The 24,365-nt window shown below is 35.7% G+C and overlaps 6 protein-coding genes and 1 non-coding gene across 8 annotated transcripts; 4 read left to right on the plus strand and 3 right to left on the minus strand.

Moving 5' to 3' along the window:
* Positions 1-3: 3 nt before the first annotated feature.
* On the plus strand, positions 4-616 carry Gasu_12960 (uncharacterized protein). Its single transcript, XM_005708089.1, has 3 exons — positions 4-318; positions 383-445; positions 500-616. Exons 1-3 carry the CDS (start codon positions 35-37, stop codon positions 528-530), a joined length of 378 nt encoding a protein of 125 aa, XP_005708146.1. The 5' UTR covers positions 4-34; the 3' UTR covers positions 531-616.
* A 22-nt stretch (positions 617-638) lies between these two features.
* Gasu_12970 (MFS transporter) lies at positions 639-2,383 on the minus strand. The gene is made up of 7 exons (XM_005708090.1): positions 2,095-2,383; positions 1,851-2,047; positions 1,590-1,798; positions 1,343-1,533; positions 1,185-1,278; positions 991-1,128; positions 639-921 (listed from the first exon to the last, which is right to left on the minus strand). Exons 1-7 carry the CDS (start codon positions 2,351-2,353, stop codon positions 705-707), a joined length of 1,305 nt encoding a protein of 434 aa, XP_005708147.1. The 5' UTR covers positions 2,354-2,383; the 3' UTR covers positions 639-704.
* A 114-nt stretch (positions 2,384-2,497) lies between these two features.
* Gasu_12980 (microtubule organization 1 protein-like protein) lies at positions 2,498-9,403 on the minus strand. Its single transcript, XM_005708091.1, has 4 exons — positions 9,241-9,403; positions 8,850-9,185; positions 5,033-8,799; positions 2,498-4,977 (listed from the first exon to the last, which is right to left on the minus strand). The coding sequence occupies exons 1-4, from the start codon at positions 9,376-9,378 to the stop codon at positions 2,604-2,606; spliced, it is 6,615 nt and encodes a 2,204-aa protein (XP_005708148.1). The 5' UTR covers positions 9,379-9,403; the 3' UTR covers positions 2,498-2,603.
* On the plus strand, positions 9,255-9,344 carry Gasu_nc0010. Its single transcript has one exon. It is a non-coding gene; the product is annotated as a tRNA-Arg (tRNA).
* Positions 9,404-10,323: 920 nt separating the features above from the next.
* On the plus strand, positions 10,324-11,814 carry Gasu_12990 (urease accessory protein). Of its 2 annotated transcripts, none has more exons than XM_005708092.1 (1): positions 10,324-11,814. In XM_005708092.1, exon 1 carries the CDS (start codon positions 10,337-10,339, stop codon positions 11,114-11,116), a length of 780 nt encoding a protein of 259 aa, XP_005708149.1. In that variant the 5' UTR covers positions 10,324-10,336; the 3' UTR covers positions 11,117-11,814. The 2 variants fall into 2 exon arrangements, with proteins under 2 accessions (XP_005708149.1, XP_005708150.1); XM_005708093.1 differs by having other exon boundaries at positions 10,324-11,443.
* Positions 11,815-14,433: 2,619 nt separating this feature from the next.
* On the plus strand, positions 14,434-15,604 carry Gasu_13000 (uncharacterized protein). Its single transcript, XM_005708094.1, has one exon. The coding sequence runs from the start codon at positions 14,916-14,918 to the stop codon at positions 15,378-15,380; it is 465 nt and encodes a 154-aa protein (XP_005708151.1). The 5' UTR covers positions 14,434-14,915; the 3' UTR covers positions 15,381-15,604.
* Positions 15,605-22,650: 7,046 nt separating this feature from the next.
* Positions 22,651-23,003, minus strand: Gasu_13010 (uncharacterized protein). The gene has a single exon (XM_005708095.1). It carries the CDS (start codon positions 22,984-22,986, stop codon positions 22,783-22,785), a length of 204 nt encoding a protein of 67 aa, XP_005708152.1. The 5' UTR covers positions 22,987-23,003; the 3' UTR covers positions 22,651-22,782.
* Positions 23,004-24,365: the final 1,362 nt, after the last annotated feature.

Genomic DNA, 24,365 nt, shown 5'->3' on the forward strand with positions numbered 1-24,365 from the left:
AGGAAAGACAAAAGAACGTTGGTTACAATTGGCGATGGAGGAATATATTTTACGTTTGAGACCTTTTATAACAGTAGATCTGTTGTCGACTCGTGATAATCAGCATCTTTCACAGTTAGTCTCTAGGCAAAAGGGTTGTTTATATTGTCTTGATTCCAGTGGATCAGTTATCAACTCTATAGAGTTTAAAAAACTGCTCTATGATTCTTTTGAGAAAGGAAAAGTAAACTTTGTTATTGGAGGTTCTTTAGGTCTACCAGAAACACTGAAACGTAGAGGGAAACTCATAAGTTTATCATCCTTGACATTTACACATCAGTAAGTCAACAAAATATTCTATTGTAGTTTGGAAACTCAAAGTAGATGAACAAAGAATGACAAGGTTAATACTTGTAGAACAAATATATCGTGCCACTCAGATACACAAGGGAACTGCATATCATAAGTAAGAGAACAGATAAGAAGACCTTGATTTGCTCCATGAATGGCTCTTAAAAAGTCAACGATATCAAAACGTATTGGATCAATAGGCTTCATGTTCTGTTTTAATGACATTATGATGAGCAAGTGTCGTTATTGTTTGTGTAATACAAAAAATAAATGAAAATGGGTTGAGGAGACCAGTATATATGCAAAATAGGACAAAATGCAGTTTGCGATTTCTCAACAATCTCTTTTTTATCTTTTTAGCATTCATTATACTATTATGCGTCTTCTGAAATGGTCTTTTCTCGAGAGGTTAGCACTTCTCTTTGACAAGTGAACAAATGATGAGTGAAGATGACAATGAACATAAGAAATACACAAACTTCAAATGTCGTAGAAACGCTCCAGTCTGCTAATAAAACAACAAGCACAATAAAGTTAAGAGGAACTCTGTACAAGTTCATAATAGTGCTTCTATATTCATTCGGAATGGTTCTGGAAGAATAATAAAAAATTTCTATTAGCAACAAAAAAGGAATTAATATATAGTCAAAATATACATACCTTGCACGTAATACAGCCATTGATGGAAAGAAAACTCCACAAATAGTTTCAAACAATACAAAACTGAAAAAGACTATCCATAATACTGAAGAACTTATAGTTACTAAGAATACTATTGCAGTAACAATAAAGCATATTCTAAATACAAATCGGGAGTCAATGTTTCTTTTGTTATCAGAAATAATACTAAATACCTTAGTAGCTGAACAACTTCCACATTTCCTTCTAATATTGTAAAGGTACAACTGCCAAGCATCAATGCAACCATAAAACAAGAAAATACGAGACCTCAAAAAATAGTTGTTGATAAATAAAAAAGCTCCGATAGGATAGAACAATATTATATTCTCACCATGTGGAATATTTGTGCTACTAGTCAACTGTAAAGCCGGAGTCCACATAAACACAAAAATATACATGACACTTTCAAAACAACTTTGAAATACACCCAATAGCCAAATGCGTTGTTCCGCAAATAAAGATTGCAGTGCACAATGAAATCCAACTTTGCTATCTTTATGATTATCTCCATAATTTTCGTCCCTAGTCAACGAGCAACGGTATAAGAATGATTCCAGACAAACAACTCAACGAAATACCATTTCATGTAAATCACTAAAGACATGATAAAAAGAATTAGTATACTGGCATCAAATGGGGCAACCTTTCCGAAATTGGATGCTAAAATATTAGCCACTTGTCCAGCTAAGATTGCCATCAAACCATTTCCAAATTGTGCCTTGGCGAATATTTCATTCAACAACCAACCAGGTAGTAATCGCTTGTTATGTTCACTAATTAACCAAGACTATAGAAAATATACACAAATCGTATTTAGAAACAGATCATGGCAAAGTTACCTCAAATGAAGAGAATAAAATGGAAGTCGAAATGCCTCCCAATAATCTCCCAAGAAGAAGAATAGTAAAAATAGGAAAGTGTTTGGTTATACAAGAAATAGAGTAAAGTAACCCATACACAAGGCAAAGCCTCTTTCTACCGAATCTATCTGCAGAAGAACCAACAAAGGTTCCAAAGATCCCAGAACTACCAAAACCTAAAGAAAGATCAAACATAAACCAAAGAAAAGTAGAAAAGTTATACCAGCAACAAACAGAAATCCTATTTGAGCTTTCGAGAATCCATACTGTTCATATAACGCATAAACATAAGGACCTTGAAGCCAGTCTGCAGAAACTGCAAGAAGATAGACTATCAGGTATTCTCCTTGCAACTTTCTTCCTTGTACCTCAAAGTTTTCTGAATCTATTTCCTTGGAAACTTGAGAAACTTTGTAAAGCCTTATATACACTCTGGCAATAATACAAAGCAGGGAAAGACTAACAAAATATAACCAAAACATCAAAATTTGAAAAACTCAATATATCTAAATTTCTCATAATTATTTGCAATACATAAGAGAGCTTCATAAGATCTGTTTCTTTTATATTAGAGAATGACTGAATCATGAAAATACTCAAGTCAGCATAATTGATAACGAGAAGAAAGATACTGTTCGATCTTTATTTTATTTATTGTGAAACGAGAACGTTTCATATGAAAAGAAAAGGATAAGTTGGCATTTACAAACACTTTCAACCGAAAAAAGAGCTTTAATTCAAATGAACGGATATTTCTCTACTATTGCTTCGGTGAAAGGAATCATCATCTTCACGAGAGTTGACAGTTGCAAAACGATCTCGGTAACTGGAAGTACTTTTCCAATTGTCACTGCTGTTATTTGACGACACTTTAAGTTCTTCTAGCTTCTGCGAATATATATCATGAGAGAGCGAAACATTGAAAGTCTCCTCCTGCGTTGTCTTTCCTCTCCTGTGTTGCTCTTCCAATGAAATACTTTCTAAACCCTTCTCAATGTATTCTCGAAATACAAAACTGGTCGCGTCCAGATAAGGCGTCAAGTCCACATCAGGATATATTCGGCGAAACTCATATAGCTCTCGTAGACCATTCTTTGTATGTTCTTTCGTACTTATCCTTTCGAAAATCTTTTCGAGACTTTCACGAGATACCGTTTCAGGAGGTGCTCGAGGTTCCGTAGGAGACTCTAGTAAAACTTCCTTCATAAAGCCTTCAACTGGAGCTGTCTTGCCATCTAGAAACTCTTGTAGTAGACGACTCAACACTGGTTTCGTTTCCAATGGAATAAGACTGGTGAATTCCCATATTTGACTGCCATGAATCTTCACCAAATCACCCAGCAAAACTGTGACCATTTGAAATCCTGAATCTGAGCTTTCACTCGCAGTGTCTCCTTGAATACTTTGTTTTCGACCTTTCTTGGCACAACGCGCGGTTAAATATACATGAATATCTCTCAATAACATGGCGACATTAACTGACGAAAATCCAGTTTTGGAAAGTTTCGAGATACATTTCACTATCAGAGAAATCTTCTTCTTTGCTTGTTCAACACTTCTGCTATCACTTTCTCTCAATATAGAGTCTTCTTCCTTACTTAAAAGTTCAAATAAGACACTATACAACGATGTCCTATCTGAGTTTTCTAAAATTTTCAGTACCAATAAATTCAATGCCCGTACAACTTGACTTCCATCTTTCCACAAAGGTATTTGAGTAGACAATAGTCTTGTGAGTAGTTCATCCAGCAAACATAAGGAAATTTGTGGGTCCAACAAAGCAACAAAACTTTTTCTCAAGCAGATTTGCATCAAACCATTCAAAAAATACTTCAACTTTCTGATATTCATCTCATCACCAGCACAGGAATCAAAGACATTACGAATATGGTCTAGTAAAATTTGAGTAATAGTAGAAGACTCTGGCAAAAAAAGACTTTCACTAGAAGGACTCTGAAGAACAAGACAAAAACTTTTAACACCTTCGATTTGTGTATCTGTTTCACTAGTACAAAGCATATCGATTACTTGCGTCGGTTCCATTTGTCGCATCTTCGAAGATACTGTTGCTGCTACAGGAAAACTCTTATCATTATCTGATGATATCGATGAACGATTTGTCACATTTTCTTCCATTTGAACTCCATTAGATAAAAGTTCTGAGTCCATTGCATTTTTTGTTTCATTGTTACCCGTTTCTAAACCCGTCAAAGCATCAAATGATTTGCTTCTACTTCTCCGATGATATCGAGCGTTCAAGGAGGCGACGTTTTCATTCTTCTGAGGGCTTCCCATTTGTGTGAATTCTTTACTATCCGCAATAGTAACGTTCACGGGAGAATCAAGACCTTGTTCCAATTTGACAGCATCCATCATTTCTGTAGACTTCATTTTCTCGCTAAAATTAGGTGAATTTTTTGCTTCGCTTGAAGTTGATGCACGTCGAAACGAGGAACTCTTTGATATCACAGGAATTCTTGAAGAAGAAGACCCAATGTTTGTGCCTTCCTTCGTATCAAGCTTAAATTCAGCAATGTTAGGTTCAGGTAGTGATGTCTGCATCGATTCACGAACATTATTTGGAGATTCTCGACTTTGCCTTTCTTCATTGACAGTCCCGTGAGAGTTTTCTGAACGCTGACGTGACGAAAGTTTATTAGCAGAAGAAATTTTCGGCTTTTGAAGAGAACTGCCAGTAATCTGTCTGCTTATGCGCTTCTCCGGTGTCTTCAACTGATTCATTCCCAGTCTTTCCTCCAGTCCGTGTCGTTGTCCTTCTGATATATCCCCAACTCTCTTCCAAAACTGGCCAGGGTCATTAGAATAAATTCTATTCAAAATAGTCTGAGCAAGTCTGGAGATGGAAGAATCTTTATCAAAAACGTGTTCCACAAAATGAAAAACTGTCTCCATTGGAAAAGCTTCCATGTTGATTTCCTCCATAATGATCGAAATTTCTTCCAAGCATTCCATTCTAGAACGAGGATTCTTGGACTTGAGACCGTCAATAAGATAAGGGATAAATTTCTCCCTTGACAATATCTTTTTTAGATATTGATAGGATCGTTTCACGTTGTTCCGAATCAATGGCTTCAGACTTCCAAACCTTAAAGTTTTTTGTCAGTGAAAATGTTGAGAAAGTGGCAATACATTATACTCACTTTTCACACAATACAGGTAAAAGAAAACTTGCTTCATAATCTGAAATGTAAAACTCATGTCGCTCGAGGATAGAACAAAGGTTTGCAATGAATTCCAAAGCTTTTAACATACTAGACGAGCTTCCTTCATCATTAACGCGCAAAGCAACCCACCGGAATAATATGTCTTCATTATCCAAGGCTGCCATTTCGTCATCAGATATGGCAGAGTTCAACTCTTCGAGTGCTTCCAAGTGTTCTTTAAAATTAAAGCTTGGTGCGCTCATCTTGGAAAACAGCGATGCAGATACAATTTCCTTTAGTTCATTATGAACTGACTCAATAATAATTGTTGAAAATGTGTCAAACGCTGCACCAGGCTTCCTCTTGGGTGCTCTACTCTCTCGGTTTTTTCGTCCATCATTCCTTTTCAAAACACACTCCTTTGACTTTTCAGAAGTTGTTCGCTTCTTCGGAGTTCCGCCTACAGTATTCTCTCGAATCTTACCAATGCTATTGGAACTTTTCTGAACTCCCAAATTTCGTTTCATACTAGTAGTCACAACAGTAGATTGAGGTCTCCTCAGAGCACGTTCTCGAGAACTTCCAGAGCTTTGAGACTTGGATTGAGTTGACTCTGACTCTGATAATCCATTCTCTAGCCTTTCCAAAATTGGCTTCACTTGCGTCAGTAGGTTTTCAGATTTGGCTTTGACTTGACGTTGCACAACTGATACACCGACTTGTTGTGATACCCACTCAAGTAACTGCTCTCCAAGCTGACGAACTTCAAGTGTCTTACTCTGTATACCAACAGTTGCGCAGTCGACCCAGACAAGAACTTCAGTTTCCGTCACTTCCAAGGACTTGTAGTTTTCACATGATTTGAGATGTGGAAGAATCCACTGTAGAATTTCTTTTCGAAGTTGCGCATTGTCTTGTTGCAAAATCGGTGGCAAATTCTTCAACAGAAAAGCCAAACCCATTTCTGTTTTACAACGTTCCAAGCATGCCAAAGAAGCTTCCCTTACATTCTTCTTACTATCAGCGATACCTATTGTGCAAACAGCAGGCAATATGTGCTTTGCTATATTAGAGCCACAGTTTCCCAATGATAAAAGCAGTTTTTCCAGTACACTCAATCCAAATGCTGCAAGGTTTCTATTTGTATCACTTATTCTACTTTTAAGTGCATTTACCAGTTCCATATTCACATTTGGTTCGATAGAAAATCTTGCATCTCGAAGTATACTTTCGACGCTGCTTAGAGCTTCCTGTCTTATCTTCCAGTTTTTATCACCAAGTTCATTTACAAGCTTTGAAGTCACTTTTGAAGTAATATCAGTTTTACAAGTCTTTTCGGAAAAAGATGAACCAAGATTATTTTCTACAGAATGAATGAAATCTATCTTGACATTGGAACGTATTGATCTCTTGGCAACTTCAGAGTCCTTTGGTAGTTTAGATAATTCACCTTCAATGTTCGCAATCAATTGCGACTTTACCCCATGCTGTTCTAATGCAGTACGGATAGATGAGTTTGGAAACTTGGATTGAAGGACTGCAGCAAGTTTGGTTGCACCAGAGCGAACGAGTGGAGATGAATTCTCAAATAACGATGGAAGGAAAGACAATATGATATCCTTCGGGGTTGTCTCAACATTAAATTCTAAAACTAACTTCTCCAAGAAAGAAATGATGTTGGCTACTAACTTGGGATTCTTCGCATCCTTTAAAGCCTTTGATACATAAATGTGAGCGACAGTAATTGGCATCACAATTTCGGCTGCTTCTAAGAGGAAATCAGTTGCTAATGATGAAAATTTGAGATCACCCAGCTTTTCAACAGAATTAATACCAAACTCTTTTAGGAGCTCTGGTTGAATGTTATCACAGAACTGGCACACAATCTTCAAGATTTCTAGTTTGTTGCGAACGACAATAGCATTGGAATCTTTCAGTCCCCCATTTTTTGATAACACAGCGCAGATAACTTTTGCGACATGATTGACATCAGTAGCACTACGAAATAGTTCAGGAACTGCATTCTTAAGTTCTTCTGTACCCGCCACTCTCTCTTTAAAGTCACTACTTGAGAAGTTTGAGATGGGAATGTTTGGAAAAAGCTGTTTCGCGTTAACCTCAAGCTCTTCTTCACTGAGTTGAGATTCTTGTTGTTCACTATATACGGCCGATGACTGTGGCTTGGCTACAGAAAGTTCTTGAGTAGAAGCTGACGCAATATTCTTCGTTGCAGTTGGAGTCGATGATGTTGATTTTGGGGGCTTTGAAGGCTTGGAGGAGTTCGAAGAACCTGAAGATATTGCCACAGAGTGACGTTTCGTCTTGGATGCAAGCCTTGGTCTTGTGCTCTGCAGTGACATTCGTTTGTCATCTCGTCGTTTGACCGTTCTTGAAGTAGAGGCAGTATGACTTTCACGTTGATGTTCTTTCGATGTCACCACATCTCTAGATTTATTGACTGATCCTCGTAATGCAGGTACTTCCGAAACATAATGTTGAAGTTTTTCTTTTCGTATGGTGTCCAGAGAGTCTATAAAAGAAGATAAAGCATTTTCTCCCACTAAGCATGTTAAAGCAGCCAAACAAGATAGAGCAGCGTCTCGCACTTCAGGAGTCGAATCTTCACTTGCTTTGATAAACAATGATGCTAGATCTTTTGCATTACTTTTAAAAGATGAACCAGGAAAAATATTGGAACGTAGACAACTGTCAATCCACTGCAGAGCCAGTGCTCGTGCTGTAGGAACCTTATTCGACACAGCAGTCGATATTTCTTCCTTAATGTCTACAAGTTGAATACACTTTTTACAGAAAAGAGTCTTCAATGTAGACATAATTGCATCCACTAGGACCTTGTTCTTTTCCTTTAATCTTGATAGCAACTCTGCAATAATAAGTCTGCTATAAGTTGTAAAATTTTCTCGCAAGCCAATTGCAAGACTTTCAGCACATCTTGAGGCTGCCGCAGTTACATTCACATTCACTTCTTTGGCAAGAATTCTTTTCAATTCCTTTACAAGGGGAGTGAAGTCGCCATTGATGATCTTCTTTCCTTCACAGTTGGAACTAACGTCATCCAGAACTTGCTTCTTTACTGACCACTTTTTACAATTCAATGCACCATAGAAATCAACTTTGTTGCCTTCATCTATTTCGTATTTCATGTGTGAAATTTTTGCAAGCAAATCAATTTCTGGTGCCAAATCTAGTACATTGTCAGTGGATTGTTCGACTTCCTCTTCATTGCCATCTTTTTCTTCATATTCCGTTGAACCATCCTGATTCATATCTTCTCCTTTCTCTTCTTTGCTCTTTGTAAGACGCTTCGGACGAGGCTTTTCTCCTTTCCATTCATCAAATGTAGCTTCCAATTCTCGTTTAGTCACTTCCTTGAAGCTTTCAGTAATAGGTTTTATTGCTTCACCAAGCCACTTATACATTTCGACAATCAAGGCTTTCGTAGCATTTCTAACATCTGCATTACTGTGTTCCATAAGAGGTGGGAGCAGTTTCGCGACAAATTTGACATTGATTGCGTTAATACCAAAAATGTCTACAGCTTCCCTAACTGAATCTACGCAAGCAGAGACCACCTTTGGCGTCTTATGGTTGAAACCAGTGGCGATGCCCTCTACTGCTTGTTCTCCAGCCTCAGCATAAACAAATGCTAGAAATGCTTCATGTCCTCTTTGCTTGTTGGTTGGTCTTCCGGTAAACGCTTTGTCTGCCACAGCTTTGCAAACTTCTGCTGCACATTTTTTTACCTAGTTGCCGGTGATTCTAGCATTCGAAACATTGAGCTTGTTTAACTAACCATAACAGAAGGAGCTCTTTCTGCGAAGACAATAATAGCTTCCAGTCCTGAAAGCTGTGCTGCAGCGTTGGCATCTTTAGCAAGTTTTACAAGACAACCTTGGTACTCTTCAAAACGTGCGCTTTCGTCGATTGAAAGTTTTTGAAGTAAAGAAGCCAAATCTTTATAGCTTTGCTCTCGTACCTTCCATAAATTATGGGACAGACGATCACTGAGCTTAAGTTTTAATGCCTCCTTTACTTCTTCTTCGGACATGAGTTCTGGTCCAAGACCTATCAAGCCCTGATGATTAGGATTGATTCGTTGCAAATGGAAAAGTTTGAATTGCCAACGTGTCTTTTCAAATTTACCCGCGTAAGGTCATTATCATATTTTATAACTTCAAAAATACTTTTTCTGTGACTAGATCCCGTGGCCTAACGGATAAGGCGCCAGACTTCGGTTTTGAAACAGGGAGATATCTGGAGATTGCGGGTTCAAGTCCCGTCGGGGTCGATACTGATTTTGCCGTGTTTTTTGTAGAAAACATTTTGTGAAATTTGGATGGTTTCTGTTCCTTTCAAATCTTCAGCGTGGTCTTCTTAGCATACATGAGCATGCTAGTTAGTTGCTCGGATCTTTTAAGCATCCAGAGTTGTAAAGGTTTCATGTCCTATTTGTGAAAAGCTGCAGATAGTCCAAACTCCGTTGAAAGAAACTTTCTATTTGACGCAAACAATTGCTCGAAATAAAACAAGCGTTACCTTTTACAAATGTTGACAACGTATTTCATTTAGAGTCGTTTCAACGTGGAGCTCTTTGAGAGGCTTTTAAAAAATATCACTGTGTCAGTTTAGATACTGGTTCACCAAAGTGAGGTAAACAGGGATCCAGGCTCGTATAACAAAAGAAATTAGATTGACAAGCTCTTTCCACTCACTCATTCGAGAAAAATATTCTTTCTTAAGCGCTAATTACTGGTTAACGAAATTGTGTGATAGACCGTTGGATACGTCGTGTGATTGTTCAAAATCACAAAAAACTCCTTGGTTTGTCAAGTTCACCCAGTTAGTGTCAACTAGTCGGTGAAACCTCGTCTTAGAAAACCAACTTATTAGTTCTTTACCAGATGGTGGAAGAAGGCATCTCCTTTAAGACCTCAACAGGGCAATGAGTAAAGTTAAAAACTTAACAAGCGAAAGTACTGGTTTCGGTAAAAAGGCCAACTCAGAAAAGGTTTGTTACTCTATGTCAACAGACATTGAGAAAGAATAGAGTACTTTCTTCTTTCTAATAAACCAGATAGCAACGATTCCTAGTCAATCTATCAAATAGACTGCAGGCACAAGAGTGTCTTAAGCATTCGTCAAAAAATTTTCTAAAGTGCTTGCCAAACAAATAGTTTCTAAGAATACAATAGTTTTTCAATAGATAAAGAAAGCAGTTTGAAGTTTGTGGCTTCTTACGTCATTCGTCAAACGAAATTGGAAAAGCTTCATTTTAGTATTATGGTCAGACGAATCATCAGGGTCTTAGAACAGCGTCACGGAAGCCCACGCTTTTGGGCAACTTTACCCTTTTCTGCTAGAAGGGTTCATAAGGGACAGAGGTTTTTTTTAGATGACGGTGAAGAGGTTGAATTTGACTGCCCTTATAACAGTCTACTCACCCCAGGTCAGCAGCTGGAGACAGAACAAGGAGATATTGTGGAGATAATTGGCGAAGAGGAGGCAGTTTCTGTGGCTATGTTACGTCAAAGTCATCCTTTGTTATTTGGCAGGGCTTGCTATATTTTGGGAGTTTTTCATATACCCGTTGAGCTGGGTAGAGATTGGTTGCGATATCCAGTGAACAACCAAGTCGATAACAAACTGGCGGAACTTGGCTTAGAAGTACATACAGAAAGAGCTATTTTCTGTCCTGACAGGGATGCTTTCCTGTATCAAAATTTGATAGCGGCTGGCAGAAATCACGATGGTGCAGTAACAGTAAACAGTTCTTTGGTAGCGGATGGATATGCTCAAAGTTATACTCAAAACGCACAGTATGCAGCTCCATTGAATAGGCCAGTCAATCCTTCAGGGTTTCCTAATGAATATCCTTATCAAGAAAACTATTCATATGACCCATATCGACCCAATCCTTCTTATGTTCAGCCAGTACCCGATTATAATGATGCCGTTTATGTTGTTCAAGACCCATATGGTTACGATCCTAATAATAGTCAATATTTACCCCCTCAATCTAATTCGGGAGGGTTTTTTAGAAGAATATTAGATGACTTGTAAAACTTCTCCAGTCTTGTATCTATCAGGCATACTATGCTTTGAGATATTATTCTAGTGAGGTTTTCTTATTCCAAAAATTTTTGTCTTCTTCAATTGCTATCACAGGGGAACATAATTTGTTTCAGGCATCTTTGAAATTTCTCAACAAGGAAAACATTCTTAAAGAAACCAATACAGAGAGGAATAATATTTATCATTTTTCATCTATTTGATTGTATATATACCAAGCTTTGTATCAAGATTCTGGAGACATTCAACATTCAGCTTTTTGTAGTTTATCATCTTGTTGTAGCAAAAGCAAGGATTCATAAAGTTCGAACCCAATCTTCATTTTGAAGAATTTTTTTTACTCATTATTTATTACAATGACCGGCAAAGTTACTGTGCTGTTTGGCAAGAACTTGGTTTTTGTCAGACAACAACTATGAGTGAAAAAAAGTTTTTAAAATGGAGGAAAAATGCGTCGCCTTTTTAACATACCGTGCAAGAGAATATTGTCACAACTTCCACGGTTCTAACAGCCGGAACTCTCATGTGACTTTTGCACAGTAATAGATTCAGGAGGTTGTTGTAACTTTATCTAGTCAATCCACTTTATCGTTACTAAATTATCTATTTGTCCGTAGAAACGCAAGTAATCACGCCGTTTCATCAGTTTCTTAAAGTCAACCAACCCACAATACACCATTCGACTATTAGCAATGAGTACAGCCTTTCTTCTCCTTTGAAACCATAACCGAAAAGGGGTTTCCACCAAAGTGCTAATATTGCAAGGGAACAAAGTGTTTTGAGTTCAAATTCGACCTCGACTATTTTGTATTTTAGAGAAACTCTCGTTGACTTTGTTGGAATAAACGAAACTCACAAATGGACAACAAATCAGCGCTAATTCTCGCAACGCGTTGTTATTATTCTCATCACATAGTTTGGTTTAGTTAAATCTAACCATATTCGTCAGCTTTGGTGTCACACTTGCAAGTTGACAACAACTTTCCTAAGACACTAATATTCTCTTCTTGTAACGTGGTTATAATGAGATTGGTTTTAGTTAGGCTAAACATTGTCTCAATAGCTGAATATTTTTTAAAAGGGAGGCTTTCTGTAGAAACTCATCAGGTATACAAGAAACTATACCACTTGTAAAAGAAGCAAAGTTTACACTCAACAATACGTGATACTTTGTGGAAAGATCCAATGCTGAGAACTTTTTTGGACCCAGTTCACGCTTGATTATGAAACTTTTAGCTACTCAAATTCCAGTGAGGATTTGGTTTAAGTTGTACAAATGAAGTTTCATCATTCAAGTTTCTCTTTGAATATCTTTCAAGCTGTGAATTATGTTGCAATAGTCCAACGATGCCTTGTGGAATTTAAGCTCCACATAACTTGTAGTGCCTTTTGCATTGTCCAACATTGAATAACTCTGTTACGTTTATATACTCTATATACAAGAACTCTCTAAATTCTGGTATTCTATGTAAATAAGCTATTTGTGTTTCGAGGAGAAAGCAAAGGCGAAGGACATGGACTTCTAACTGTCTTGTAAATGAGCATATCCTTGTTGAGTGCTGTTTCAGGATATTTTTACTTTTATAGTTGCAGCACAGAATCTTGTCCTGTAGGCTGTTGTTGAGAATCAGCCTTTGAGTTGATATTTTCATGTAGTTTTGCAGGAATCTAACCAGATTCTGCAATAGATCCTATGTTTATTGCACTTTTGATACTTTTCACACACACACACACACACAATATATATATATATATATATATACTTTTCGTCTTATAAGAGACTCTTTTTAAAGAGGCAGATTGTAGCTCTGCGATCGCAAAAAACGCAAGACCATTCTGCCCATTTGTCATGATTTTTTTGATTGCTGTTTTTTTGGGTTGTTCATAGACTGGCATTTCCGACAAAGTCCATTATTACATAATGAGGACTGTTAGTAACAAGTTGACGACGCGTTTGATTCAGACTTTGACTAGAGATAGATAGATTGCCAAATATTCTAAAGAGCCAGAAAACGTCCAACCAAAATTGTATTGCAAATCATGCTAGCATTGTCTAATTTCTCAATTCAAATATTCGTTACTGCCCATAAATGCCAATTCTAATTGAACATAGATGCAGAATTGGCAAATAAACCAAGTCAAAATAAAGAGAACAAAAAACAAAGCCTGGAAATTCTACCACTAAAAGAAGACAAAAAAACTTGAGCAACGAAGTAGTAAAACTAGAAACAAATGAAACTGATGATCATAAAGAAAAACAAGTAAAACGTTACAGGAAGATAAAATGCATGAATTGAGCTACGAGAAAGGGAAAAATTTAGTTTATTGCTAGAAGTGAAGTTTGAAAAAGGAAAAAAAGGAATAAAGCAACAGGTTGATAAATGAAACACAAAAACTGCAAGAAACTAAAGGACATGGGATTAAAGAATGTGCTAAGGACACTGTCAAATTATGGTTTTTCTGGGAAAATTTTGAATGAGATAGGTGACATAGAGTCGTGCTTTCAAAGAAAGTGGGTTTGTTCAGTTTGAGAAAAAATGTTTTGATTTCATAATATGTTCAAGCTGTTGTAACTAGGAGATAAAAGGAAAAAGGCAGGATTGAAAACCTAGGGTTGTGTTTCCTTGGTAAAAATTGTGACACTGGTAGTTGTAGCTGCTACTGATTGGACCCTTTTTTTTGAAGGACTATTTTCTCTTTATGAAAGTAAAAGTGTAGAAGGGTGATATTATTCCAAAAAGCTATGTAGGTTGTGAGAGTAATAAAGGTGAAACTGTCGCCTTTGATGTTTCTGGAAGCCATCTGGTTAGAGTTGTCAATAGTCAAGGATATATAGATAGAGAGGAGGGTAGCATTAGTAGCCTGTGTGAAAGGGAAACAAGGAGAATCACTACTGGTATTTTATGGAAATTTGAGAGCTGTGTTGTCAAGAAAAGAGCAAAGACATTTAAGCTGTGGTTGAGTCTTAGTAGATTACTCAATGAGTTGTCTCGCAAGTCCATTTAGATTTAGTTTTACTGATCATTGTTAGAGCAGTTTTGCGTATTTATTAGCAATTGAAAGTCTTGTAGTCGATTGTTAAGAATCAGTCTTTGGGTTAATATTTCCACGGTATTCTACAAGAACAAGAAACCGGTCAGCCTCTCAGTTGAGTGTTTTGTCAGTATAAAGAGTTGTATTCCTTATGGTAGTTTTCTTTGTCGTTTATATGACTCTTTTCAATATAGAAAACTCGGTCTGTAACTCTGCAACAGGTTTTAAAGTGTAAACGATATTTGCACTTTTTGTAAAACCCATTCATTTTCAGGATAGCATAGGAATGTTTTGAGTCCATCATTGCACATTTTTAATGATTGATGTCTTTTGAAATATTATTTGTGAGGCCTTAGAAAACGACACCCACGAGGTTTGACAGTTTTTGAAAACGAAAGCTGAATAAACTGGCTTTTTGAAAGCAAGAAAAAATGTTTTCAATTCAAAATATACTCACATTGTTGGGAACCATGAAATAAGGCAAGGAAAATTGGCACTGCTGAAAGTCTTGGTTGCGTCCACCTGGGTAAAAGGTTGTGACGATGGCGACTGTAGCTATAGTCCGTTTTGAGAAACGTTTTTGTTTTTATGAATTACTGGGTTTACCGAGGGTGAAATATGTCTAAAACAACATGTGAGTAGTAAGAGTGATAGTGTTGGAACTAGTATTGATAGTGTTTCGAAAGGCATCTATTGCAAATCGTCTTTGGTTTCTAATATAGTTGGAACGGAGGGTAGCAGTAGTAGGAAGGTATGAATGGGAAACAAGGAGACTTGTGTGAAACGTTACTTGCCTTGTCAAGAGTGCTGCCGATCTGTTTTTTCCCAACACACTGAAAGTCATGCTGTTGAAAGTAGTGGTAGTTGTAGCTGTCAAAAAGGTGAAAATGAGACACGACATTTTGTGCAAACAGGTTGCGTTTGGATAGTATACAAAGTAGCTCTGAAAGAAGCTCATGAAGGATTGGGAGAACTTCAACAATGTTACACGAGTGCATACATTGATGTCATCGTGTCCGACTGGAGTTTTTGGTTCGACTCTGAAAATAAAGTCCAACTTTTGGTAGATAATGCCTATAAAGCATACGCAGGCGAACAATTTGGTTTGCACAGTGACATGAACCCAAAACATTTTTCGACTATCACAGCAAAATCAAACCATTCGCCACTACTTGAAATTCAACCAGAACAGCAACAACAACAAATAAAGGCCCGATCCTAGTACAGTATGGCAGAGTCATCAATTCTACAAAGAGAATGACTTGTGTTTCTATCTTTTACTGTTTTCTTCGTTGTTGGCTTGACTGGAGAATTGCAACTGTTTTATTTACTTGGAATTGTAAACAGACAACAACAACAACAATAATAAGACAAAGTTATAGTTTATTGGTTAGTAGTACATGGAATATTAATAATAGTTTTCGTCATAAAAGTACGAATTTGACCTATTTTTTACCATACAGGAAAATTGCATTGTTGAGTTTACAAAATAAAAGGGCATCATTTGCACACTTACAGACTATTCTTGTACCTTGCTGTCGGTAGAACTACATACGGTTCTGATTTTGAACAACAAATAGAGCATCGAGTTGCTTTCTTCGTCGATTTTCGATTTTTCTTGTACCTGTTTGAGACTAATCTTTATCTTTTGATTCTTGAAACGAACTTATTTGTTAACTCATGATAGTATGATGAAGCGACTAGTCGTCATTTCTTTTCCGAAAACGTCGACGTACAACCTTTCAGAAGCTTTTTTCATTGGAAATCCCGATCACAAAGAATCTCTTTGTCCCGTGATAGTTGCATTGCATCTGGAGGGATGGGCAATTGATACTCCAAGTGATCAATTCGAGACAATTTCGTCAGTTGAAACAAGTAATCTTTGACAAGTGAACTTGCAGCATCATGAAAGTGCACAACATACTGTTTTCTGTGATGTAGAATCTGCTACTAATTTATCTTGATATATTGTATTGTTCTTATGTCGAAACCATCTTACGATTATTCGTGCTCCAGAATATTTCCATCTTACTTGTTCGACCCTAAGACCAGCTTCATATGAAGTAGTCATCTAGTTAATAAGGATAAGATAATATCTCTATTTCGTTTTTTCTCTTCTTTATTGGCGTAATTGTAGAATGGTGAAGATCTTGTTTTTTAGAGTTGTAATATGTTGTAAAAACAGTTGAATGCTCATTGTACAAGAAAAGGGATGAAGATGATAGAAAGTAGTATTCGAAGACTGAGGTATGATGTAAAGTCAAAGAAAAAATCAACTAGATTGCAGTCAAAGTTCTGTACAAACTATCTATTGGGAATAGAAATTGAACTTGTCCTAGTACGACCTACTGGTTGGTTTCCCTTATTCTTATGAATTGTTATAAAAAAGACAAAAATTTATGTTTTACATAGTATATACTTTTCAGTGAAAGAATATAGAAAGGTCAGTCGAAAAAAATTCAAGGAAAAGAAGTTAAATGAATGCTTCCCTGGTTTCATGATTTAGAATATCAGACATATGATGTACAGATTTTGAGGTTGATCCTCACAAAAAGCAAGCAAAATCAACTCTGTGATTTTTACACAAGTAGCAGCAAAACACAAACTAATAGTCATATGTTCTAATTTCAGGATCCTTTCGTATATCCTTTGATGTTTGAACCCTTTCGCAACCTTTGGTGGTTTTCATCCACCTCTTTATCTTGGACTATTACCACAATTGATTCAAGTGATAAATGACAATGTATTTATGCCGTACCAATACCTTGTTTCTATTGATGAGTTGAATTTGAATCTTATTTCAGAGTGATATCCGAAACAATTCTGGTTACAACTGTATTGAAGGAAGTAATAATCACTTGCTTTAGAGTACTCTGAATCTTACCACTTCTAGTTAAATCTCAACGGGATATGGCACAATTATTCTAGTAGATACATAAGAAAAGGTCTATTTGATTTCTTTCTTCTCAACGTATTTAGAAACTGGTTACTGTTTTGTATTACTTGAATCGTATGCTGAATTCAATGATTTACTGTTCAGTGGAAAGAAAGTAAGATATCTTTTGATACTGCTCATTTAAGATGACTTTTTGTGTAAGAATTAGTTATTGATTGATTACTAGTCGAATATCTCATCAAGATGAAATTCTGTTTCATAAGTTCGAAAAATGTCCTCTATGGTTGATTCAACTTTTGAATTCTTAGAGATTATACTGAATTTATCGAACTCATTTAGTCCTTATCCCGAGAAAAACGATTTGCCATATAGCACTAGTATTATTATCATTACTAAGGATACAGAGGCTTAGCTAAATGAATACTTGGTTTGAAAAAAACTTAGTAGTAGCAGAATGCCCAATTATTCCTCCGCGATACTTGCACTTTATTTGCGATACTGGATACTCTTTTCTTGATCGTTTCATCCTAGATAGCTTCACGAATCGACTCAAGCGATGAATCGCATTATATCTTTGCAGCGCCACGAATATGTTACTACTAGTTTATATATTTTGACATTAACTTGTTGTTTGTTCAGATATAACTACGTTAACCTGTACTTGATTCAATTTGATTACTACTTGTTTTGAAGTGCTTTTAGTTATACTATTTCGTTCCAACCAAGCATCACTGGGTACGCTATAGTCACTTTGCAGACAAGAATCAGATGTCAATCTTTTTTCAAGTATTCGCATCTAAATGCGTTGATTGTTAGAAACGTTCAAAGTTGGCTATTGAAATATAGCCCTAGTAATGAATGGAATCAATGTGTTAGACAAGATAACGGCACAATTCGATGCATACAAAAGTTGAATCAACGTTTTCATTCAAAACCAATTGTTTGATAGCAAGACTAATATACGTTGTTATCTTTTAGGGGGTATCTACGAGAGAGTTGGTTGAATTGTCATTATGTGGACATTGGGTTATCCAATAGAGTTTCTGTTAGATGGTGTTTGTATAAGATGGCTTCCTTAAGGTAGAAATGATACTTTATTGACTGCTAGTTGTCGAGTTGATAAAGACTTTGTACCTTTCCACTTGAAATCTTGCTGTTGTATGTACAGAGTCTTTATATCCGAAGCAGTGTTTTATGTGGTCCTTAGGTACCCTATATGCTTGATTCAGCGTCGAATTGTTGAAGATTATCTTGAATTGTCTAAAATAATTTAGTCTTTACTCTAAAAGGATGATTTACAGACTATTATTTGGATTACCTAAAATCAAGTCGAAGATCAATTCATTCGAGAATCACAGGGTGAGAATCCGAATTGCAGCAAAGCATCAATGTTTCCCTTGATATTTGTATGCTGTGTGCACTATTAGGGTAAGCCGTTGTCCATAATTCAATTAAGGTACATTTGTGGATTGACTTTCATATTGAATGACAATGTGTTTCTAGAATATTGAGAATATGTTACTATTGATGAGCATAGATCAATCAGCATCCACTATTCTTGTATCTGTACGGAATTCAATTAAACTTTGTTTGAATTCACTGATTCCTATGAGTATTGGTGAGAGCGTTCTCGCTTCACTGCCTTGGCACCAAGCTCAACTTGCGTCATAGAATCATTATTTTTTTTTGATAAAGATACTGTGTTAAAAGTCTATTGCTTGTTTCTATTGACTGGTCGGAGAGTAGTCATCATCTTGTTATCTTGTCTTTTCAAGAAAGTTGCAATTACTGAACACTAAAAACTGAACTTTAATTGAAATGAAGTATCACATCGATAAACTATACTATTCATATACTACAGAATCATTTGATTTAGAAGAAGACTCAACTAGATTGCAGACGATTGGTCACAAAGGAGCTGCAAAATGAAGCAAAGTAACCTTGCTGATACAAGCTATTGAATCTCTTTTTTCATGTTTATATGTTATATAGTAAAAGATAAAGAAAATGATTCCTTTCATTTCAACTTTTATACAACTCGCTAAACAAAAAATACACCAATTTGCTTTGGAAGAAAATAGATGATGAAAGATATAAGGTGGAAAAAGAAAGAAATGGCTTCCTAGTTCAATAGACTACAGAGATAGTGTTATGAGCCAAAAGTCTTGACTTCGATTCTCACTAGAAACATCAACGATATTCTGGTCGTCATAAGTAGAAAAAGTATTCACTACCAGCACCTCCTACTTGTAACAGTAGAATGTTTATGGTACTTTGTTTTGTTTACCCATTCTACTGATATGCATGACCTGTATTTGAATAACATAAAGTAAGAAGTAGGCTGTTGAAACAATTTGTTTAATGTATGTTATTTCATGGCATATCTAATCGTTACAAATTGCCCAATGCTTCAAGGACCTGATTACTAAGGCATTCTTTATTCTTTTCACACGGACTTTATTCTTCTTCTTCCTTTTTTTTATCTAAAATGAATATCATACAATCTTCACTGATAGAAGCCAATCAAATTTCTATTCGAAAAGGCAAATTGTAGAATAAAGCAAGGAATATACAATCTTACTTGCAGAATCATTATTTGCATCTTTGTAGATATTATTCTCTATATAGTTGTAACTTTCTTTACTGGTTTGGAAAGTTTGTGCAACAACCTTAATAGGAAGAACAATATCAAGTTTATGATTCAACTCGATCTTGATACTAGTATTCCATGAAGAAGGATATCACTCCTCATCATACTCGACGAATGGTTTTAGATTCGAACTAATCAATCAATCTTATGTCAATCAACAACTTGACCGGAAAAAAGTTGCTTGTATTTATTTCATTGCAATAATTATTGAGGTCTTGGTATAAACAGGCAGAGATGATTATAAAAGCAGAATTTACTATCTGATTTCCACACTTGACGACAACAATAACAGCAACTCTTAAAGGAGATAGGACAACACTTCTCACTACACCATTGTTCTCGAAGAGTCGTTAACATAGTATTTCTTCTATAGTTCGTCATTTATTTAGAATTGTGAATAGTGTTTTACGACCACTCTCTTTCGCTATGTTGTGAATTCAATATATCTCTCAATTTTGGAAGGGATATATTTTTCTATCTAATCAACAAGACTAGAGACAATAGGAATATGAGCTAGTGTCCAGGAATCAGTTTGAATTCAACTGATTTCAAGAGATTAGGTTTTGGCTATGTTGAATCGAGTTTGAACTGAATTGAGTGGAAACAAGTAATTTTACAAAATAGGCAATCAGCTATTAAAAAAGAGAATAAGCTGAGTGTTTTGCTTGATAGAATCAGAACAATGTCATCGGATAAAGAGTTGCGTATTGTTTCTTTAAGCATCATTCATTCTCTTGTTCACTACGCCTTGTAGATAGAATCGAACGAGTCGGTCATAAATAGAGTACGTTTGGTATTTATCATATCAGTTATGCCTAGTTACAAGCTCAATTTGGAGTTGTCGAGAGAGGGACTTCAATCTACCTTGGCTACTTTTGTATTGAACTTGGTGTCAAATAGAACGACTTGACCTTGTTCATATGAATTCATATTTTCTTATAAATACTGTATTTGAAGAGTACCTATTATATGCTATTTGAATTTACCCTTAACTTTTTTTTCACTGTTTATCACACAGCAAATCATGTAACTTATTTTCTAAAAGCCTTGGTATCGTTGAGACTATCAAGTTTTATGGCTATGAATTGTATAGTTTTGATAGAATTCACTTGACTCTAATCTGTCCCATCAAAGATCGATTTGATAATGGGACATGCATAATGTCGCAGTTAACTACAGAATCATAGGCATACGAGGCAATTCAACTGTATTGGAAGGAACTGTATGCTCGGCAACCTTAGAGATCATTCCTATTTGAAATAGAAGAAAGCAGACATTCGGTTTTATGTTGTTTGAAAGATTTGAATCCACATGATAACTTGAAAAGATTGAGGAAGAAGTACTTTGATCATAACCTTAGATCGATAGTACTTCAAGTCTTGCTGAGATACATGGTTATGTTCGTTTACTTTTTTTGGTGAAAAAAGTTGTCTCTTATCTTTGTTATGTCAAGCTATTACAAAATCAAGTTGATCATCTGGTACAGCTTTCAGTGGGTCATGGTCATTTGCACAACAGACTCTTTGTCATCTTTTTGATAGAAGAATTGAGTTTGGCTTGTGTTGATTCATTGATTGAATGATTCATTGCTTTGTGTCATACTAGCCTATTTATTTATCAACTGACAAATAATTGCACTCGGATTTGTAAAATTGACTGATTCCAGCATCTGAGGAATAGTAGCAGGACAATTCTATTTAAAAAGATGATTTAAGAATTCACTTTAGACAGATTGTTGATTTGCGAGTCAAAGACAAGTTTTAACCATTGAAAAAGATACACATACCAGGTAAGTGATATAAATAGGAGTAGTTTCATTTTGCATTCTCAAGCTGAATATTTATTGGATAGTGCTAATAGAATGAAATGGGTTACTTGAACCACACTGGGTTGTCCGTCTATTATGAGTTCTTTAGCTCATGAAGGTCTTTTATCGTGACACTCGAAACCTCTCTGTCCCATAAGAAGGGTCGTTATACCCTAGACTTTGGTTCATATAGTATTTATATACCCTTGATAGTTTATTTAATACCGATTGCTTCACGATTGTATGGATCTATTGGAAGAATTTACCCAAGTAGACTCGGCAGACGAAATACCAACGAGTACTAGTATTCTTTCGTTTAAATACACAGAGGACAATCTAGTTGATAGTTTGCTTTGCAAGAATCATAACGAGAGAAAATCCCGAAATTCCTTCCTGATAGTTGCAACTCACTTTCAAACTCTAAACAGATCGTTGACCTTAACTCGTTTGAATCCATTGTTTCCAGAATTGACCCAATATTGAATCATATTGGTATAATGTAGAATGAAAATTTTGTTGTTGCTATTGGGTCTGATTTTGCATAATAAGTTGAGCACCAATATACACACTTTTTACTGATTTTTCTGCTAATGGGAAAGATGGGCAATTTGAAAAGAGTGGCCGATTTGGAATGGGCCCGCGCAATTTTGATTTGAAAGTTGTCATTATGGGTGTGAGGTGGGAAAGAATGGGTTAATTGGAAATGGGAAAGAGTGGGAAATTGCGATGGGGGAAATTGAGTGGGGAAAAGAGTGCAAGGAAATTGAAGAGGGGGCAACCCAAAGGCGATTGGGTTGATTTGAAAATTGTCATTATGGATGCGGGGAAGAATGGGTAAATTAGAAATGGGGGCATTTGAAATTGAGGACAGTGTGCAAAGAGGACTGAGTGTGAATTGAAAATCTTGGGAGAATCCATACAGGAAGAGTGTTTGAAAAATTCCAATTCGAGAAGCAAAAGAATGAAATTTGAACTTCAGTTATATTTTATGAGATAGTAGTAGTAGAAAGTTCAATTACATGCTGTCTACATAATGTTTCCATGCTTTCATAATACATTTTTACTCTAAAATAATCTTCTTATAAGATTACTAAAGAAAATATAATGACAATTTAATATAATTAATTGAAACATTGAAAACATTATTAAAAAATTTTATGATTGACTTAATTTTTAACTGTTACAATTAAATGTTCAAAGTAAATATTATATAAACACAAAAAACTCAACAAAGCAAAAAAAGAATTAATTTTAAAGACTATATTTGTGCATTATCCACTAAATTGACAAAAATAAATAATTTTTAAATTAGTTTCAAAGCATTTACTAAAAAGATACACAACAAAAATAAAACGATCAGCAAAATTTGATAGCGACCTTGACAAAAAAATATATACACACAATAAACGTAAAGTCTGTTCTTCAAAAATTAATAACATCGAAAGTGAAAACCAACCTATAAAAAAAGAGGACATAGTCGTAGTATGTATAGAAATAAAAGTTTTTTATTCAAAGAAATAAATGTATCTAATGTGATTAAGTAAGATGGCGCAAAAAAATAATGAACGAACTGAAAAAAAACAAAGAATTGCATCTGGTAAATTGCCAATTGATGAGAGAATATGTATGGGGGAATGAGATGGTCGATTGCGGGTAAAGGATGGTAGTGCATCTTTGGTTTGAAAATTGTCATGGGGGAGTGTTGATGGAGGAAAGAAGGGGCCAATTGGAAGTGGAAGAAAATTGGGGGTCAATTGTGATTTAGAAATTGCCATGGGGGAAAATGAGTTGGAGAAGGATTGGGGCCAAATTTGGAGAGGGGTCAACTCGAAATGTGGATAGCAATTGTGATTTTGAAATTGCCATGGGGGAAATGAGTAAAAGGGGAGGAAGGATTGGGGCCAATTGCAATTGGGAAGAAAGGGGGCCAACCCGAAGGTGGATTGTGATTTGGAATTTACCATTATGAATGATGGGGAAGGATGGGCAAATTTGAAATGGGAAGGGGCGTTGGAAACTGTAAGGGCAGTGTCTGAAAAGGACAGGGTGGTTTGAATTGAGGAATTTGGGAAAATACAAGAAAGGTGTTCGAGGAGTTTAAGTTCCAAAATTAGAAGAATTCAAGTTGACCTTGATTCATATTTTAGGAGATTTAAATAGTAGTAAACTTGACGACATACTGTCCACGCAATGTTTCTATGTTTTTATCATACAACCTGATTCAAAAACAATCTTTTTTAAGCTTGAAAAAACTATGCTAAAAAAATTAATATAGTCAATTAAAACATTAAAAACATTTATAAAGAATTTTATTATTGAATTGATTTTCAACGCATATATTTCAATGTTTTCAAATAAACTCTATATTAAGGCAAAAAGTTCAATAAAGCCAAAATAAATAATTTTTAAATTAAAAATTTACACAGTAGCTAGTTCATAAACAAGAGAAAATAATTTTAGTTTTAAAATAATTACTAAAAACAGCAAAAACAAATATAAAACTTATAAGCAAAAATTAAAAGCAAGATAAACAGAAATAGATTACAATCGTACAATAACGAGAAAATTTGTTTTTCAAACATCAGTAAATCGTAAAATAGATACCAATCTATGCGAGCGATAAGACACAATTTTGAATGATACACAAAACACAAAAAGAAGTTGCATTTAAGGAAAGAAAGATGTCCAAAAATATTGAAAAGGATACAGTGCAGAAACAAAAATAGACAAAATAACTCAAGAAAACAGACAAGCTTGATTTGGAGAATGCCATGGGGGAAAATGAGTAAGGGCAAAAATGGGCAAGTTTGGAGAGGGGTCAATTCGTAATGCGCATGGCCATTGTGATTTGGAA

Source organism: Galdieria sulphuraria (genome assembly GCF_000341285.1).
Source record: "Galdieria sulphuraria unplaced genomic scaffold scaf_7, whole genome shotgun sequence".
Classification (NCBI taxonomy): Eukaryota; Rhodophyta; class Bangiophyceae; order Galdieriales; family Galdieriaceae; genus Galdieria; species Galdieria sulphuraria.